The following is a 20,999-nucleotide window of genomic DNA, read 5'->3' on the forward strand; positions in this document are numbered from 1 at the left end:
TAGTCTTGTAAAATAATAAGTTACCAACGGATTATAATGTGTATGAAGATAATTAAAATGTTTTTGCTACAATAATTAAAGGTAATAGAGTTGAAAAATTAAATGAAGTGATATCAGAAGCAATTATGAACAAAAACATTCTACCGACCCACAGGTTGACTTCAACGTTCTTTATACAGTTCGTCCAAATCCACCTAGACTTCTTCGTATCCAACTCCTTAAAACAGCTGAAGCTCTTTTCATCCATGAGCTCAAGGCAGAACTGTACGAACAAAAGAAGTACATCTTGTTGTGATCGTTATCTTGGCCTTAATCTATTATTATTACCACTTGTCACTTCGTATCTAAAAATACCCCCCTCTCCCTTTACTTGTGTCCCATATCCTCATGATTTTATTCATAATTGTTTCTGATATCACTTCACTATTACCTTTAATCATCTTACTTCATTCACATTATAATCTACTGCTAACTTATTAATTTTACGAGGCTTTCCATTTGCGCACGCACAATCTTTTATTGTTATCTCCTTATGTTGTATTTCGAATCAGAAGAGAATTAAATGCCACTGTTAAAGAGGGCACTCAGCTATATAGTCCTGAGTAGTAACGGGATCGTAAACGCAATTTCAGTTCAGCACTATGCTTCCAAAATATTATTGACCCAGCCTCCCAATAGTTAAGGGAGTGGAACTGGCATGTAAAAAAAGCGATCTTCGCATTACAGATTTCCTTTTCAATGATTAATAATCAACAGAACATGGTAGAATGACAATGTGGGAATAATTAGTATAATCGAATGCTAACTGAGCGATTGCACTTATCAGTCTCGCTTCTGACCGATTCTCATAAGCTTACACAAACGTACACATCCTTGAAGAAAGTTGGATCATTGATACAAGGGATATATTAAACATAGGATTTCTGGTTTATTAATAGCTTATTTTGAGGTTAACGGTAATAGGAGCACACAGACGATAAAAGCTGAAAACTAGATTCAGAGAACATATGATTAGAGGCAGTTGCGAAATTTTCTCTTTCTAACTACACATCAGTACGAATGAAACCTGAGGTCAGAGCATTATGACGAAGTGCATGAAAATGCTCTGGTATAGCCGAGGGTGAAGAAAATCCGCTCCCCCTCTCAAAATCCTCTCATATGGCCACACATATATATCCAATGTTAGACGAGCCCCCATCGCCTTTTCGTGGTGGGAGTGTTATTTACGAAATTTAGAGGACCAAAAGCAGATGTTCGGCAATTGACGTGAATTGGTACATACGGACGATTCACCTAGGAAAGTTGGAAAACCTTGATTCCAAATCGACTCCAGGGTCCTAAGGTAACAAATAGCGTTTGAATCCATTCTTGGTCACTAGGTACCATGAAACTCCATCTCCCCCGATAGTTGTTACTGAAACGACGTGGACCCTTTTTAAAGATAGGGACAACTATCGACTCCTTCCATGATGTTGGAACACTCTCTAGCTCCCAGACCTTTGTCAACAACGTTGTCAGTGCCTTAATCAGAAAGTCACCACCATCTTTAAAAAGAGCCGGAAGTAAGTCATCTGGGCCCGGTGATTTGTAGCGTTTCAAGAGTTGGAGTTCGTTGCGGGCTTCCACCTCATTTGGTGGATCAATCATCACCAGTCATGGAGAGCAAGACAGTCTGATCGATGTTGCCGGAGCAGCAGGTCAGTTGAACTGCTCTTCGAAGGACTCTACCCATCGTCCAAGATGTCGGTGGATGTTAGTGATTGGCATCATGTCTTCCTCACAGACTGTTTCGCTCACACTAGACTTCTTGCTGCCAGTGGCTCGAAAGAGTTGAAAGAGCTCCCGAGAATTACCAGATGCAGCTGCTGCTTCCAGCTCATTAGTACGCTCCGACAACCATGTTTCTCGTAGTGGTTCTTGACATCAGGGTTACCTTCGATTCGTTGGACAGGACTGTTCTCTGGGATTGTCTATTGAAGATGGGTGTGCCTGAGAAATTTATTAACATCTTAAAAACCCTATATACAAACACATCGGGTAGAGTGAGGGCATACAACCACCTTTCTCCATTGTTCCATTCAAGCAGTGGGGTTAGAAACGGTTGCCTAATCTCACCATTCCTTTTCAACTTTGCCATCAATGAGATTCGAGAAACAGCTGTGATGGATGTAAGTAACGGCGGTGTAGATCTGTTGCCTGGAGAAAGACTTATCGACCTCGAGTATGCGGATGATATTGTCTCACTGTGCGATAATGCCCAAGCCATGCAATCTGCACTTAATCAGTTGGAAATCAGTGTCCGCAGGTACGGTCTGTGCTATGCACCTTCGAAGTGTAAAGTATTTCTACAACACTGGCAGGATTCTAATCCTGTACTCACCCTGGGTGATGAGCAGATTGAAATAGTTGAGAAGTTCGTGTATCTAAGTAGCCGCGTAAGTGCTGGTGGTGGCGTGAGTGATGAGATCGATTCACGTATAATGAAAGCCAGAGCGGCTTATGCCAATCTGTGCCACCTTTGGCGCCTTCATGATGTTAGTCTGGCTGTAAAAGGTCGGATCTACAACACCTCGGTGAGAGCAGTTTTGCTATATGCTCGTGAAACCTGGCATCTCCGAGTTGAGGATGTTAGACGACTCTCTGTGTTTGATCATCGTTGTCTCCGAAGGATTGCTGACATCCAGTGGAAATACCATATTAGTAATGCAGAGGCTCAGCATCGTGTGTTCGGGCGCAGAGACGATAATTCATTTGATGTAACCATCTTGAAACATCGACTTCGGTGACTTGGACATGTCGTCCTAGAAAATTCCTCATCGTGTATTATTTGCCGACGCTGGGACTAGTTGGAAAAAGCGGAGAGGTGGTCAGTGAATGACATGGTGTTGTGGCATGGAAGAAAGCTGCACAGGACTGGCTTTTGTCGGTCCTTCACGACTCCCTGTTTGGGGTCCTAGAGATGGTACAACACATTTGCGAGAGACGTTATCAGATATGGCTCAGAATAGAAGCCAGTGGCGATCCTGCTGTAACCTTCTTTTGCTTTCCTCATAAAAAGTGGTAGTAACTTCGCTAACGGAAAGGATTGTTCGTGGGTGTAGTTTTGCTAACTGAGCTGTTTCCGCATTATAATTTTTTCACTAATTTCCGTTCGTTATAGTTCCCGTTTTTCTTATACATACCTTACGTTCTTTATGTCTTCCCATTCTCATCGTTATTTTGTGGCGCATATGTATCTGGTGCCCCTTTGTACCAATAATTGTGTTCAATTGAATAAACCACATTTTGACCTTGTCACTTACTTGCTTATCTATTCTGACTATTTTTAAATGAGCGTATGTATGCACACACCTTATCCCACTCATCACATGTCTGTAGCCTATTGTTATCTGATCAAATGTAGTTGACTCACTTGCCTTCTCTACCGCGCGTTGTTTCGCTTCGCTCTCTTTCCGTTTCTCCGCTCGTTTGTCTGGATCAACGATTGTACGAAATATACGTATTCGAAATTCATTCTCGTATTTGACTTATTTAATTCCGTTATTCACTAACGCGAAATAAGTCGATAGTTGTATACAAGGATAGCCGATATGTATATTTTTGACAGCAATCATTTTTCCGACCTAACTTGAGTCAGATTTCGGGCCACGAAAGTTTAGTCTAATTTTAAGTCCCACAACTGTAGAGGATAAAACAGTCTAAAATCACTAAACGGTTCACAGTCAATAAGTACTGGTACGCTTTCTGTCTCATTTTTTCTACTTTTGGGTTTGGATATAAGTATTCAGTCGACATAAAGATACACTGCTACAGTTCAATGACTTTATGGTGCTAAATAGTGATCTGATAGTTCTGATACTTATAAGAATGATATGTCCACACGAGCTACCAGCTAAACACCCAAAGTGTGATAAAGGACGTTATACATTTTCCACAAAGGAAATACCACCAATGAATCGTGAGAAGTGTTATTTAAGATTTTGGTAGAACTCCAAATCATACGCGTCAAAATAGTAATAATTGACAAAATTTGCTCTCATAATATCATGTGCATACTATATTTCACTAATGTTTAAGCTTTTTACAGATCTAAACTTTTATAAAACTCCTAGTTCATTGTCAGTAAACGTCTTAGGGTCAGGAAGTTTTTCATGGCCCTGAAAAAAAGGATTAAAGATATACCATACTTACAATCAATTCTTCAGGATGATTAATGCAGAAATAAGTAATCCAAGCCCAGAATAAAGTCATTAGTAATTGGCTTTTTCTTTCTTCTTTAAAATCTCGCTCAATGTAATCCCTGTACATAAACCTGAAAAAGGCAAATTCGTGGTAAGGGCAAGTCTGCAATACATAAATAAAGCATGAATTACAACTTTAAATATCAGTCTGAAAATCCACTAAGATGTCAAACAATAATAAAGTGGCTCATTCAGTTTAAGTATTTAAATAGTTACGGTTGTGAAGGTAGACACACACAGGTGGTTGAGGGATATGATCAGAGTTATCAGTTACTGATGACCTCAAAATCCAGTGTAGGAGAACACAGAGAGCTATTGCTAGGAGATGGCTGTTAAGCTCACTAAGTCTTCAGTAATCTATCGAATTTTTTCAATATTGGTTACTTACAATTGGTGGTACGACCTTCCTGGATAAAACTTTACTGTTCTGAACAAACAGACAACTGCACTCTGAAATCTCGTACTCATTCATTTCTTATTAAAATATTACATATACAAATAAACACACAAAATAAAAACAACCTTGGTTTCATGCTATAAAAAGGAACTCTTTCAGAAGAACTGTCGCTAAATTCTCGTAGGATTATAAAGCGTGATTTGAGAAATGGTCTCAGTTTCCCAAGGAACATCGCACTCTTTATTATATGATCTCTTAGTTGTCTAATTATATCCTGAAAACTTGTAGAACACGTTGTTTTTGTCCCGTCAAATAAGATCCTGCAAAAATTAAAAGACGAAAAAGAACATTATGACCTGAAATCGTGTGACAATCTAAATAGATTTACTTAGATAATCTTATCAAGGGTTTATAGGACCTTGATTGATAATAGGACTACTATAAAATTTCTGGTAGAAACCAGTTGTCACATCAAAAACTCCGCGTGTAAGGTAGTAAAAATGTTGACTTAAGTTATTTTAGAATGCAAAGTATATGGCATCATCGCAAAGACTCATTAGATAGGAGCTTATTCAGAATCAAATACATCAGGAGAAGCGATGCTTCACTAGTAAACCTTATTCTTTTTCGTCTTTAGATATCTTGAAGACAAAATAAAGAAATCTGTAAGGATTTCGAAGCATTCGGAAGCAAAGTAAAAGCCTAACAAAAACCTATAGCCTAAATAATGAGCTTCTGGTTATTTTTAAATCCCTTGAAATGACACCTACAGCAAAAGACAATGTAAGGTAGAATCGAATGAGTGTAAATCTAAGAAATTATGTGTAACAAATTATCCTTCAACGAAGTCGATGGAATAGAAAGCAAGCACTGCCATAATCCACTTTATCAGCGAGTGCAAGTTTTCCGTCACCATACACTACTTTCAGACTGGCAAAGGTTGGAGACAAAGTTTTCAAATTTGAGAATTACCAGCTTGGCACTCTGTTCCGAAAGAAATAGTGCGATAAACCACTGCTCCGAATGCGACCATCCATAAAGCGACATTCAGCTTGATCCATGTCGGAATTAATGTACAGAAAGTATTCATAATGACCTGGAGAATATTTCGAAATCGCAATCGGTGTTACTATGGGGACAGCCAATTATGTGTAATAGCTGAAGATTTATGTGAATGCCTAACAAACACAGGCTATCAAATAACAAAATCCCTTTGATTGCTTGCTATAGAGACCGAAAAGTTGCACTTATTCCTTGAGAGCGCTGAAAACATCTACAAGTTATATATACATATATGGTAGCCTGCTTAACGTCATGGACAGAACTGGTTGAGCAATCACAGATCCGACAAGTATGCCCAATAACTGATGTATAACCATAAGATCCTCAAATTCTGAAAGCTGAGAACCTAATCGAAAAATACCGCCTGAACACAAATGGACTATAACATTTATCTAGAAAACGACAAGTGATTAAGGAAGCGAGTTCATTTATCACAAGGTCAACGGATGAATTTCTATGGCAGCACATCTATCAAACAGCTTGATTCCGATAGAGACGAACTCAAAAAATTAACTATTTGAAACATATAGTGAATTAGTTCTGGCACATACTCATAGTTACACAAAATATCTACAAAACTACACATAGGAATAAAGGACCGTTTAAAAACAGAAATAGTCGGCATGGTATGTGCTCACTACCTAACACCTTCATGTCACTACTTATTTTAAGAAGAATATACCAGCAGATGAGCCAGTGGTAAAACCATGAATAACAAAAAAAGCATCTTACCGTAGCGCGCTATGTGTAATTACCGCTTTACAGTTATTTATATAAACACGTACATTTGTTACAATTTTCGAACCCATTACATTTCCAGCAATTAAAGGCTGCCACCAATGCACTGCGAATCCCTTTCCCATTTGTACTACATATGTAACTATACGGTTCCATAACCACCTGCTGCACATGAAGGAAATACTGAGACCTACCTTTTCGGCAGTCTTGTCAAACTCAAGGCCACTTCTTTCTGCATCCATTGCTGACTATTTTTACCCTACTCTGGTGAGTGTAAGTCTACCAGCACGATGGGCACAAGTTAAAGGCAATGGTTCGTTAATGGAGGCTGCTGAGCACTTGAAGGTCAAACCGTCGTAGAACGATTGGTGCGTCACCTCGACAATTCGTAAGGTTTTGCAGAAGCGGTCAAAGCAAGACAGTTTTAGACTTGATTTGAGTTCAGCCACACTATATCTGATAACGTCCATCCTTCAGGTAACGAAAGTGATGCCATCGTAGTGATGCATTATATAGGACGAGTCTTCAATCTTGCTATCATGACGACTGGCAATTGCCAGTTGAGATAGCTTCAATACCTGCCTGAAAGAAGTACGTAAGGTAATAAAACTCATGTGGTCAATAACTCTTTGCAAAATATACACACAGTATGTCATATCGGTATGTAAAACGAACGAAGCTGACCCAACGCAGTATTAATTTTTCGTCAGATATGCTCGTACATATGAGTGCAAACTCAGTGAATCAGGATCAGTTGCTTGCCCTCAGGATGTAAATAGTGGTAGCGATAAGCATTCTCTTGAAGGCCACAAACTTTCCAGCAAATCACAACAATTTTCTTTTGACGTTTCCCACTGTTTCAGCTAGTCGTGTCCGACTGTCTCAGGAAAGCGCACACCGCTCAAGTGCTCTTCTCAGGAGACAACGATGCGAAGACGCTGATATTCTAGAAAGTTTGAAGTACGACAGACGCTAACCTATTTTCGGGTCTGTACAACGCAAGCTTGAAGTAAGAAATCTAGTCAATCCACTCAATCTACACTCTAAGTGAGTCTCTGACAGGCAATCTCATACATTCATGTTCCGAATCATATAAAGACATATGTCCCCAATTCATGCTTACGTGGATGTTCGCCCTTTCATGTGTAATCTTCCGAGGGTTGCCTCATGGAGCGTGGTGATGATGTTCTGGTAAAATGCTCGTTTTGAGTTTGTTCCTTATAAACTCCTGATATTGAGACTCGATGATCCATATGCATTCTTTTTATCTCACAACGAAACGCTCTGTTCTCTTAAAAAACTCCTGGGAAGTCCCTTGGACTAGCTCAGTCGGCAGCGAATTCCAGCATTTGACAACTCTTACGTACTAGAAGTTGTGTCTACAGTCTGCTCTGCCATGTTGGGTCTCCAGTTTCTGGGTGTTACCTCTTAGATTAGTGTTGTGACTAAGCTTAAGAAAATGTTTAAGGGGATTACCAGTAGTGTTAAGGATACCGTAAGTCATAAGAAAGTCACCTCTAAGACGCCTGTACTCTAAGGGGTAAATGTTAGGCGAATGGAGGCACTCATCATGAGGTTTGAATTCGGATCCTCGAACTGATTTCGTGACTCGTGGCATTCTGAATGGTGTCCCTGATTATCTGGTAGCACTGCTATTACTATACATGCTACTCACGAGGCTGAAACGTAAAATGAGACATTTTAAGAAGGAAGTACGCGAAACAAATGTTACGAAGGAGAAAAATAATAGAGATAAGCAAATGTGTGCTACACGAGAATATAACTTCAGAGACAAATAAAATTGCCATAGTACCTCTGACCATCATAGCAAGCAACTACATGTGGATTCAGTAATTTGTCCACAGCATGTGTTTGCAAGTCAATGTATGTGTGCATGTTGAAGTTGAAGCAACGTGTAAGAGAGCAGTTGACTCAGACAACTAGATCTATTGCACATTGGTTTAACCTTGATATGACTATTGCTGTTACATTTGTTATTATAGTTGTCTGCTGTCCAGATGAAGGTGTAGTTGTTATTCCTGGACGTATTCATTCGTTGCAATATGGTTGAGGAAAAGTTGATATTTCTGATTACCGGTGAGAGATTAACGAGGTCACATCGTTTTCGAATAGTGAAGTGGTGAAACGTTCAACACATTTTCAAAAAGTGTTTGTAAGCCTGATAATCCCTTTTCTCTTATGTCCCGTATTACTGTGCGTTTTCAGGCCTTTTATATGGTGTAATAAGGGCAATACGGCTAACCGACTGCACCGGTTTTAGTGAAGTTCAATGTTATGTGTTGTTTCATATATCTTGAGTTCTGTTTCAGTATGTGAAGGATAAGAGTCTCAGTGTTTTCTGTTGGTGTTGATATTGTTGGTCTTTCAGTTGATTAAACTATTTTGTGGACGTGTCGGCAGATAGACCCTCAATCAAATCTCGAGCTAAAGAGTTCCAATCGTTGATGATTAGATGGGAAATTTATAGTGACGTGTGTATTTGACAATTTTCTCGGCCACAAAACAAAGGTCATGTCTTGACTTTTTTCTTAGGACTTCCCGTGTGCGAGTACATTTATATTCAATATGTATTGCTTGTTTGTATCAAACTTGAACGGAAGTTGTTATATCGTTAACCGACAAATATCATACTTTTATTTTTAAAGTATATTTTAGGGAACACAGTAAGTGATTTGGAGATTATAGTTGTGTCATAACCTAATTTTGAGCTGTTCTGCAGTACGTGTGTTTATTGGTCTAGACTATTGTCCAATAACCCCAGCGGAAATGTACTTCGTTCCATGTGGATGATGCCAAACATACGGAGCAACATTTTTAATCGAGCGAACTCAAGTTGTAGTGGTTACCCAAGAATGGACTTTCAAGTAACATTTCTTACATCACGGTTGTTATAACTTCGTCACTTAATCTACAATTTCGTTTTGAGTGCTATTTTCTGCCTTTTCCAATTTATATAAGGCCAATTGAGGTCATAGCATTTATGTTTTGGCGTACTATTATCTGCATGCATATTATCTCATCTTGACTAAGTTCTTTCACGGGTTCACTAGCAAGTCTTTCATGAGCTGAAATTGGGAATTTCCTTCAGGCACCCTTGTAAAATGAGGTCATGCCCAATACGAGGTCATCATCAAGTAGTCTGAAGTCTGTCATCACGTCGCATCCCATCCTTCTATATAATAAGAAGTCAGGTTTGGGAAGACTGTCATCATACGGCGGCCTTGGGATTCGGAGAATCAACCTACTTGTGGTTCTCTCAGCCCTTTCTAACAGTTCAGTGTCTTGTTTAACGCAGGCGATGACTTGTTCGTAACACTCGAGTTTAAGACGAACGAGAGCCATGTCACTTTGAGGCTTTTAACTTCAAATATAGATAAAGTTTGCTCTTAATGTGGGTTTTAGTCATTCATTTGCAAACCTTTGGTGTAGGCCTTATTTCTTCCCTGTTTATATTTCATTGATATATTCGTTATATACCATAAAATGTCTGAATCGATACAGGATGAAAACAAGGAACATAAGCATAACATGTCACCGTTAGAGATGGAAACTGTTATGACCATGAAACACCAACTCGGAAATTTTGATATTGGTGACCTTAAGTTGCTGCTTGTTGAAAGTGAGCGTTTCTTCACGAGGCCGAAATCTGACGAAATCCCATGCTGAGATTCACGCTATATGTTCACTCTTTTAGTTTCCGAGATGTCCCAAAATCTTCGCCAGAATTACGAATGGATAATAGAAACAGGAATAGGTCACCAAAGTAACCGAATTCCGGGTCACAAGCAGGACGAAAACGTCCAGACCGTCTGGACAGTTATGTTGGGATCACTGGATGCTTGGTGCCTAGTCTACCTGGTTCAATCAACCATTTACCTGGCCTAAACAGACTACCAAGAATGTAGGAAACGTTTAAGCCCTTCACAGGTGGCAGAGACTGAGGAGGAGTGCCTTTTCAGTCTGTTGTTTTCAGTTAGGGACAAAATTTCCAGCTTGAAGGTTTTGGTAGATACAGTTGCCACGCTTACTGGCGTTCCTCAGAACAAAATCTGACTAGGTCGATGAAATCTCACAGGTACATTTCGAGCTGCCAATAAAATTCAAATTGAGTCGTTCTAGCGACGAACTCTGGTGCCGTATTTGGGATTCAAGAGACCATTATTCTGAGTGTTAATCTTAGTTAATTCAGATCTGGCGATAGTGGGAATGGACTTTTGGAAAGGTATGGATTCTTAATTGACACTGAGAAACGATATCTTACACGCAACGGAACTCCACGTTATACATCAGACAAAGTCACATAAGTTTGTTAACTTCGTGCAAACTCCTCCAGTAAGAACTCAAGAGTTCCAGAGTATGTTCGAGTAATTTTCAAGCCTAAGCAAAGTGAACACTCAGTCTTCCGAAAGAAACTCGTACGATGGAACTGGAGAAGTGGTTGTGCTTGTAAGTCTCGGAAGACTGACAATCGCTAGTCGTGAATTCGCATACATGCTACAACTGGGCGTTGTCCGTTCTACTGACGGGCATCACCTCTACACGTGATTTCGAAGAGAAATGAAGGTGACTGGCTACGGTGTGGGGATTGCAGGTCCCCCAACCGTGAAGCCGTACCAGATAGGTACCCGATTCATCATCTGTATGATTTTACAGACGGTTTTCAGGGTACGAACAGAATTACTCAAATTGACTTGTTCAGAGCACATCATGACGTCCCAGTAGCTGGAGAATATATCCCGAAGTCAGCGATTTCTACACTTTTTGTACCGCTCAAGTTTGTACGTGTGCTATTCGGTCCGAGGAATGCGACTCGAACATTTTGAATGTTTATGGACAACCTACACGTCCTATGCCTATTGCATAGGGGCATATGGAGAATTTGTTGATCGGCGGTCCTGATTTAAAATCAAATGAACAACACAAGGTAGTTGCATTACAGTGGCTAGATGAAATTAAATAAATGTAAACCAAAGTAGTGGCGTTTTTGTAGTTCATACTTTGAAATTTTTCGCACGCCTAATCGGCTCGACAGGGTTTCACGAAATAAAATTTAGGGTTGACACCATCAACCGAAATATAATGTCATGTGCAGAATCTATTTTGGTGTGCCCCTCTCATGTATTTTTCTAAGCTTCGTTCTTAGAGTTCTAGTAGTTTGTATTTTTCTATTGTTGTCTGCATTTTGTGCATTTTTCTTCATTTATGAGGTTACTTAGAATCATCATCAGGTTTTGTTTGCCAATTTTTGAACCGTCTAATCTTCCGAGAACTATGAGTGTAAAGCTTCTCGCATATTTCTTTTTTATGGATTTTGTTTGGCTTGGGCTGAGATGTTACTGTTCACAAACGTTGTGAAGCTTAATGGTTACTTTTATTCAGAAATGGCATGTGCTCGAGATCTGTGGCGCAATCTTTACAAAATGATATCTAGTAGTGACGACTCAGAGTCCGGTCGTACCTAGATGCTTCTTTCATTTGTTAAACTGATGTCCTATAACGAATGTCTATTGTCATCTTTATGTGTACAACCAAATGATGAAACAAATTGTTTCTTTTCCCTTATTATTCACCATTAGTCATTCCCTTTTGCTTACAACCCTCACATTCAGATTCTGAGTCTCTCTACTGTTTAAAGTCACATTATTTTTCCAATGAAGCGTCATGTCCCTTTATTTTTTTATTTTCATTTCAATTAGACAGATAAATCACCAACCCTATGGATTTTGCTCAACTATGGTTGATCAGGAGACGTTCTTAACGTCTTAAACCATTGTGAGCTTCTCATAATGCTTTGTTTCCTTACTCTTACTCTGAAATTTTGCGACCCTAAACTATTCTTTCGTATTCTTTGATCTGCTGTCTGTCCTTACCATCTCCAAATCACATACCATGTGATCAGTATTTTATAATGTAAACCATCAGTTAAATTCATGGTAGTGTGATATACCAAGCAGAAATCTAACCCACAATACGAAAGCTTTGCTTATTCTGATTTGCCTGAAACATGGGGTTAGTAGAGTTAGTACATTTTACAAGGTGTGTAACATGGAGAATAGATTGAAGCAAAACTCACATTCATCACAAACTTAAGAGAACCTGACGTCACCAAAGGAGAGAGGGTGATGTTATTGACGAGCAGGCATGATGGTGGGGAGAAAACTTCAATCTAGCCATGTGTGTAGGGCAGGACATTTTATTAAATTACGGGTCATTGTGGTCTGGCGGGATGTAACCTATCAGTGTTATTGACGCCAATTTGTCATGTCGAATATCTCTCTGAACGATGTGTTTAAGCTTGAATCCGTTTCATTTCCTACCGAGAAATCTTATTCCAAGCAAACTTGGACGATTACGCCAAGACGGAGTTCACTCATGACCTCACGTAGCTGTAATAATAAAAATGAAGTGAAATAGCCTTGAACAATTAGAGAAACCTTTATGTATTCGAATAATGTGTTTTCCGTACTAGGTTTCAAACATACACGCAATCCTAAACTTTCGGTTTCTTTGTTAAATACCTCCATCTGTACAGTTCATTGTCAGTTCATTGTCGTATAAACGCTATACTCAGGCTTTTTTTCTGGAGCCTATTAAAATGCCGTTGATAAGAAATTGATATAATAAAAGGAAATAAGTCTAAGTAGTCATGCCTGAATTATTCCATCACAGATGACTCAACTTCATTAAACGTGAACAGTGTTTGCTCTGCTTCTCGTCCTTTATTTTTTATCCTTGTTTTTCGCACCCTCGTGATATACCGCCGAAAACACATGTGGAACATGTGAGTTCGTTCTGCACCGTCAATAATACCCCAGATATTCCAGACTGATATAAGGTTGAGTTTCCTCGCAGCCTTCAATTTTACAAGGATTCCTTCCTGACCATCAGTTGCACGTCGAAACGCGACCTCCATAAAGCTCGCTTACTCCCATATCGACTATTTGAGTGTTACTAACATTCATATGTAGGAAGTGTTATCTGCCTGAATCTATGATCGCTGTGCCTAATAACACATCAACCTAAATAAGTAACTCAGTACAGTGAAGCCTGTATCATCTATATATATATATATATATATATATATATATATATATATATAATTATCATAAAGTCTCGATCACACTACAGGACTATGTATTCAGTTTCTCTGACAAGACACTGTCTGCTTTACAGTTCGGACTTCAGTTAACTAGTTCAGTCAGAAGCTTCTGTCTCTTGGATTTCAAGCAACAACTAATTAGTTTGTATATATATGAACTTCATGGTTGATAGTCAAAGGAATGCTTTTTCTGATAGATAAAGCTGCTTCCATTTTGCACTTCTGGCTTCTGTCAGCTTTTGCCGAGTTTAATTTTTTGAAGCCAATTTTGTCGTTACTTACAGATCGGGTTGGCCAAGTTTTTGTTACGGCGAATATATTTGGGCTGTTAGAGACTGTGTGAATACAATTTCCTATAGATTGTTAAGCTCCGGAGAATCAGGGATAAACTAAACGCCTTTGTAATTCATTTAAAGTGGCTTTGAGATCAATCTCTTTTGAAACCTTACCGTCTAAAAGGTGTTTTCCATGAGTGTCTTACCTTAGTTTCAGCCTTTTTGGCTTACCGCTTTTGATTCGGCCAGTCTTCAAGAATGAAAATGCGTACCCTTCTTATTGATATTGATTTTGTTCGGATGTTTCAACATCAACCTTAGCAGCCTGATTGGATTCCCTTTCTAGTTTCTTCTCTGGCGATCTCGGCTATAAATCCTTCATAGGGTGACCCCAAAGATATGTCGAGGTTTTAGTCGATTAAAAAACTCATTTACTAACGCCATACTGATAACGAGTTTCAGGCACAGAGATATAACTATTCATGACTGAAAACAATAACTGACCTGATACTTCGATAAGTGTTCGACTTCTCAACAACAATTGAAGAATCCGGATTTTTGTTTGTAATATTTAGTCGTTTCTTACTCCTCAGTTTGTATCCATCCTTTGATTCTCACTGGAGCTGCAATTACAGTTGTTTTACACACATTTTGTGATTCCATGTAGGCTTTGACGATTTGAGTGGTCGGACTTTGTGTTCTGTTATTTTTCTTGCTAGAAACAAACCTAGCCTTACGATTGCGCTTACTATCTCTTTCCTGACTGCTGGTATTTAGTTTGAAAAGCACAGAACAAGCCTATTCTGCTATCTACTTTCCCGGCTACTGCTTCCCACATAAAGTAGGCATCATCAGATTTATCCGAATGAGGGACAGTAAAATCATGCATGAGAACGTGCATTTGAGCTCCATTCACTGTTGCAATAGGTTTTGGTAACAAACTCGTTGGCTCCAAGAGGCGCTGCTGGCATAACGAGAGGCATCCAGATCTACCGCACACTTCAAAAGTTAACGTATTTGTCCTAAATCAGGTTTGAGCAAGTATGGCTCCTTGTAACACACCAAAAACTCATGCTATCCAATCTGAAGCCATCTCAATAAATTCAATAAGGAATGCTTGCTTTTGTAGCCAGTTACTCAACTGGAGAATGATCGCTGCTACCCATGGAGATGCAGATATGAAAATTTTACTTATTTGAGAGCAAGAAGTTTAGTTTCGGTAATTTTGTAGATGGCATCGAGTCACGATTGACTATGATCACCACTACAATAAGATTACGTGCCCGATATAGACTTAGGTCGCTCGGTAGACCAAAAGCCATAAGGCTGTTAGTGGTCCAGATAAGATATATTTGTTGGCGATCTCGTAGTGTCGAAAGAATACCGAGACATGCCAAAGATTGCAGGGGAAACGGTGGAGCGTAAGCGCGTTCGTGCAATCAAGATGGACAACAGAAGGAAAAGTTCGTTTGATACCTTTAAACAAACAAGTACAGTAAAACAATCACTGGTGCGATCGGCTATAATAATAATAGTTGTTTCCATTATATCAATTGCGTTCTTGTGATAAAAGTCGGTCACTAAAATTTATCGCCTCTCCGAGATCTGACACAGTTCGTACCCACTTCCAAAAGCGGTCTTTGTTGACCTTTAGTGTTCCATTAATTGTTTGACGTCCAGTTGTGATTCTTTAAAGGCACGGCACGTCCAGCACCCAAGAACAGAGAACCCTAGACTCATACTACATTGTTTATTCAATTGCTGATCTCAATGTAATCGGGATGAAAATGTTGTAATTAGATCTAGCTTCACTTTCACAGATGTTTCTCTAACGGAAACCATTTATTTCGTATGTGATTATGTTGAAAAAAGCGTTGGTATTGTGCGATAATTAGGAGTATTTGAACTATGGTATGAATTAGTAATCCCAGAAACTACGCAACTTACTCAAGAAGTACTAGATGAGAGCGAACGAATGTATTGTATTTGGAATCCGAAATCAAGCAGTCATTAAATACAAAGGAATCATTGGTTCATATAAACACCACTTATTGGCGTCCTAAAACAGTAAGGGAAATACTCTTACCTTGAAAGTTAAGTTTGGATTCACTATTGAGTTTTACAGACGAACTTATGGCGTAGCTTTAGGTTAACCACTCGGTCCTTCTTAGAAGATTGTTTCATGGCCAGTCAACCAATGACTGACGGTTGCTACAAATGAGAAAGATATGGATTACACTTTATTATTTTGTGATGAAAACATCGACCTCAATGTCATACAGGATAAGTTCAATACTTCTTACCAATCAATTAAATTTATATTGAAATCAGAATTCAGTTCGGAATTTCATCTCCCCCATATGTTATTTATACGAAGATTAGACAAAAAACTACAAGGATCAGTGTATCGGGAACCAACTTCGAATGGACAATATGCGATTTTTCATAGCCTAGTCCAACTAAGCAGAAAGCAAAACTTAGTTCAATCTTTATCATGAAGGGCTAGGTGAGTGTACTGAAAAGACATGCTAGACGACAGGCAATCCAAGCTTTAACAAATATTCATCAAAAAAGGCTATCTATCCAAGTTTTGTGAGGGAGACGTGAGACCTAAATTGCAATTTGCAAGACATCCTACAGTTCTCAAGAAAGATCTCTTCATGAGCATTGGGTTCAAGGGTTGATACTAGTGGAGAAATCTTTGAAAATCTTTGTGTTAAAATTTCTGTGCTGTTAAGCCTCTCATTGTCTCCTCACTATTCGTAACTGTGTTAAAAATAAACCTCCACCTTTTCAAAGTGTATTGATAAGTTTACTTGCTCATTGGGGGCAGGTGAAATTGCCCACGCAAAGCGAGTGCTTTTCAAATGCACCTTCGAACATAATTCTGCATGGCTTTCGAAAGGCAAATGTAAAATAGTCAGCAGTTCAATATTAGAACTTCTTATGAACTCTGGTCACATAGCTTCCCTTGATAAGTTCCATAGAATCATTTATCTAGTCGAATAATCTGGTTTAGGAGGAGCGCAACTTGATAACTAATGCACTTCAGAGACATGAGAAATCTATCTTTTCAAAACCGAATTTTGTGGGCAAAAATATATGTGCAAGTCATCATTCTTTCATTGTTCTAACACTTAGTTTCCGAAAACGGCAATTTGATTGTTAATACATTCTTTTGTTGTTTTCCATCTGCTTAATTTTAATTACTCGTTATTATCACCCCCATACTTTAAATTTCTTCATCACCCTTCCTATACGCGTCAAGTGGTTGATTGTTTTTCCTAAATTTAATTTCCTTTCACCATCTTTCTATGAATTCTCGATCGTTAACTAACTTTCTTGTACAAACATCTAATATGATGTTTTCGTTCTTCTATTTTTCAATAGAATATTTAATTTATATAGACGCGAAAATGACTTGAAATGTGTGTAACGTATGTAATGAAATCACAGTTTAACTTTTGTTTATCTTAGAAAATAGATTGGATATCCAGCTTAACGATTTAAAAAGTCAATTTGAAGTTGATTTTCACAACCTTTAAAAGAAATGAATGTTAATTTTTTTTTAAAAAAAAGGGATGCGACAATGTCTAATTTGTTTTACAGGCTAAACACATTTTATTAATAATTACCATTTTTTTTGTTTTATATCTTAAGTTTGATTATTGTTATAGTGTCTGTGATATAATTTATCAGAATGATTAAGTTATACTGGTCACCTTTATGTTTCGTTTCTCAGTTACAACTAGGGCAATACATATGCTTATACACATACATTTTTCATTGATAAATTGTGATTGGATAACTTGTAATGTTAAATCGATGAATAACTAAATAATTGAATTTTTAATACTATGGTATGAATGAATACCTCAAAAACGAACTAATTTTTCAGTTTTATACATTCTATGTAATGCAGATGCAGAGTAGATCATCATCATTACAATCAGAGAATCTTTCTGGTACTCGCAATCAACAATGTAATCATTACAGACATCATAAACACAGAGGACATTTTGTTAGATTACCGTATTACATTTTATTAGTAGCATTATTCTTGTCTTTATACTTTCTAGCGATATCTCTTATCATGGATGATAATTTATTTAGTAAGTGTAATTCATTTAATTAATTAATTATAATTATAATTTTAAAAGTAGAATTATGTCTTCCTACTTACATATAACCCGGTTTTTTATTAACTTGATATGAACTTAAGTAAGCGGCTTCGCCAGGATAAGAAATATTATGTGTATATATTAATTGATTGATCTTTGGGTAAAGACAAATGTCATATTTTCCTAATCCTAAGTGATGTTCAAATTCTATTGACCACATTCCATTCTGGTCACTAGTCTACATAATTCAATACAGGGTGAAAAATTTGATCAGGGTTTGAATCCCACTAGGAGGATCGTTTCGCGCAAAATTGCAGATACATCTTACTGGCAAGAGTGAACTAGCATGAGGCTTAGGTGTAGAGTTTTTCCCCGACTTCTTCCAACCCGCATATATATATATATATATATATATATATATATATGAAAGAGGAGAGCCATATAAAATAGTATTAACCCACTTATTTGTGAGCCAGCATGTATTACATTAAGTTATGTTTGTTCGATTTCAGTAATCTCGGACTATTTTATACATCTAGTATGGATGGCATGTTTGCAGCCCTACATATGAACCATTCAGATAAGTAACACATACTATACAATGCTTGGCATAATGTTTAGCTACATCACTAAAACAACTTTTGAAGCCAGTTAAAAGTTTGTGTATGTAGGCCACGCAGGTGTGTATTTTTATGTGAATATATGAATAAGCCATATAGAGTTTTCTAAACCGAATATTCCATTCAAATTTTCAGAGAACATAGTGACTATAATACCATTGAATAGTAATAAGTAGTTATTACTAAATCACTTTAAAAACTTACCTTTTTTGTGACGACATAAGGGAGTACACATCAGGAAACTAGAATCATTATTTTGGCACGAAATATCCAACCAAAACAGTATAACAGTAAGTTACTTGTCAGTTAACAAATGAATAATGAGGGATAAAATTTTAAGTCACAAACCATTGATGATTCATTATTCCAGTCTATCTTAGTATAACTATTTTAACCTGTTCAACTAAACAATGAGGCTTCTTCAGTTCCTTATAACATTAAGTTAGATTATGTAGTAACGTGCGTATTATTTTATTACGAATGCAAGTAAAACTAAGTTAGTTTCCGCAAACTTAGTTTGACATTTTTATTGAACACTGGTCCTTATAGCTGAATAATTTAAGCGCAGAACAGTCTAAATGCTTAGTCACAACTAACGTTAAAGCAAAGATATTTTACAATTCAAATCTGGTGTTTGTTTTACTAGGAAGATACTTCTATTTAGATAAAGCTTATTTAATAAGTTAAACTTCTTAGGTTCACCTCTTTGTCTTTAAAGTATCACCTTCTAATTAGTCGAATGCCAGTAAGTAAAATGACAATCTCATGATATGTCACCATTTAATCGAATGTAATAGAGTATCAGTATACTAAAATTCCAACCCAACTCAATGTTATAAGAAGGTAATAACGGAAAGCAATCGAAACGAAATGACTGATTAACTAGTTCAAACCCTGTTTACTATACTATTTAAAATAGCTAGTCCCTTTGATAAATTTGGATCATAAACAACCGGTTCCTCTTCTTATTCAGAAGAAGATGATGATGGTTCCACCAAACATTCTATATACAGAAAGCCAATATGAACAGGAAAGTATCTTAGCTTTCAAAGCCACTGTCCTACTTAGCACAGACGTGGGTTAATAAAGGGCTTAACCAATAGAATTCTCACTAACGGTAGTATTGAGGGAGATGTAAAGCCTTTGACCGAAACATTAATGAAAAATCGTCATTCACTAAAGTTTATAAACTGATAGGATGATGAAAATATGACGAGACCTAGTACTCCTTTGACACCCATAAATCGGGTCTATGTTACTCTACCATTTATAGGTGACTCATATAGTCGTATGTTGAAACGAAGACCCAAATTGGCTAACCTTATGACATTTTATGCAGCCCAACTCATCACCGTTGAAAATTCAAGGCTTGGGTTACATCAAAAACTCAGACTGAGTGTGGATAATTGTGCCACATTCCACCGACTGCGTCTATCAGTTTAAATATGTGTAAGGAAATACATATATAGGGAGGAGTAGACATGGTCTGTAAGAAGGGTGGCTGAACACATGTCTAAATGGCTACGAAAACAAATGAACTCTAATGGTCAAGTAAGATCACTGCAAAGACAGATATCTTCTTCCTTTGTGATACATTTGGTTGAAACAGTTATAGGGTTAATATGAAATCAGCCTTTGTAATGTTGCATAAAAGTATTCAAAGGTATATACTAAGGTTTATCGAAATCTTGCCAATACGAAACCTGGATTCTCGTTTATGTGCTCACAAAGAGTTTACTCTTACCTTTAACCTACCCTGATAATTCGTTTTCACGTAATTTATTTTTGTTTCCAATCACCTACTAATTTATTCAGTTGATCTTTCATTTTTGCATGTATAGTTCCTTAACAAGTATATATTTGTGAATAGATTATTCAAAATGTACTGCGCAACTATATCACACGGTTCTGATAACCTTCATTTTCGTACCGTATCAGACAGATGAGACATCATTCGAAATACTTTTAGAAGTACTAGTCTGTATTTAATTAATAAATTATATAACTTCATTATTCTAGCCGTATAGTAGTAGTTTACCACTATCCTGATAAACATTTCAAACGGATTATTGTACATAACATATTTATTTGAGATATTTTACATAAACTTTTATTTCTATTTACATACTTACTACGCTATGTTGATGTGTTTTCAAGCCATTCTAATTTGCTGAAACTGTTATGTGATATATCGTGGGCATTTAGTAAGAATCTCAAAAAGCTGAAATGAATTCATGTAATTTTGACCAAACTCTTATTCTTGTGTGTGTGTGTGTGTTTAAAAGTTATCAATGAGATACTGTGTAAATAAAAGATAATTGCTGTCACTGTCTGTATAATTACAAGCGATCAATCAACAGAGTAATAGTTGTGCATAAAGACACCTTAGCAGTTTGCAGATCACAATCATTATATGTTAAGGTAG

The 20,999-nt window shown here is 37.5% G+C and overlaps 1 protein-coding gene across 1 annotated transcript; it reads right to left on the reverse strand.

Moving 5' to 3' along the window:
• Nucleotides 1–4,097: 4,097 nt before the first annotated feature.
• On the reverse strand, nucleotides 4,098–6,563 carry Smp_022460 (hypothetical protein; the record flags this gene model as incomplete). Its single annotated transcript, XM_018800012.1, has 3 exons — nucleotides 4,098–4,157; nucleotides 4,192–4,312; nucleotides 6,433–6,563. The coding sequence occupies 3 exons, from the start codon at nucleotides 6,561–6,563 to the stop codon at nucleotides 4,098–4,100; spliced, it is 312 nt and encodes a 103-aa protein (XP_018653868.1).
• Between the last annotated feature and the right edge of the window lie 14,436 nt (nucleotides 6,564–20,999).

The sequence above is a fragment of the Schistosoma mansoni genome, chromosome W (assembly GCF_000237925.1).
Source record: "Schistosoma mansoni strain Puerto Rico chromosome W, complete genome".
NCBI classification, from domain to species: Eukaryota; Metazoa; Platyhelminthes; class Trematoda; order Strigeidida; family Schistosomatidae; genus Schistosoma; species Schistosoma mansoni.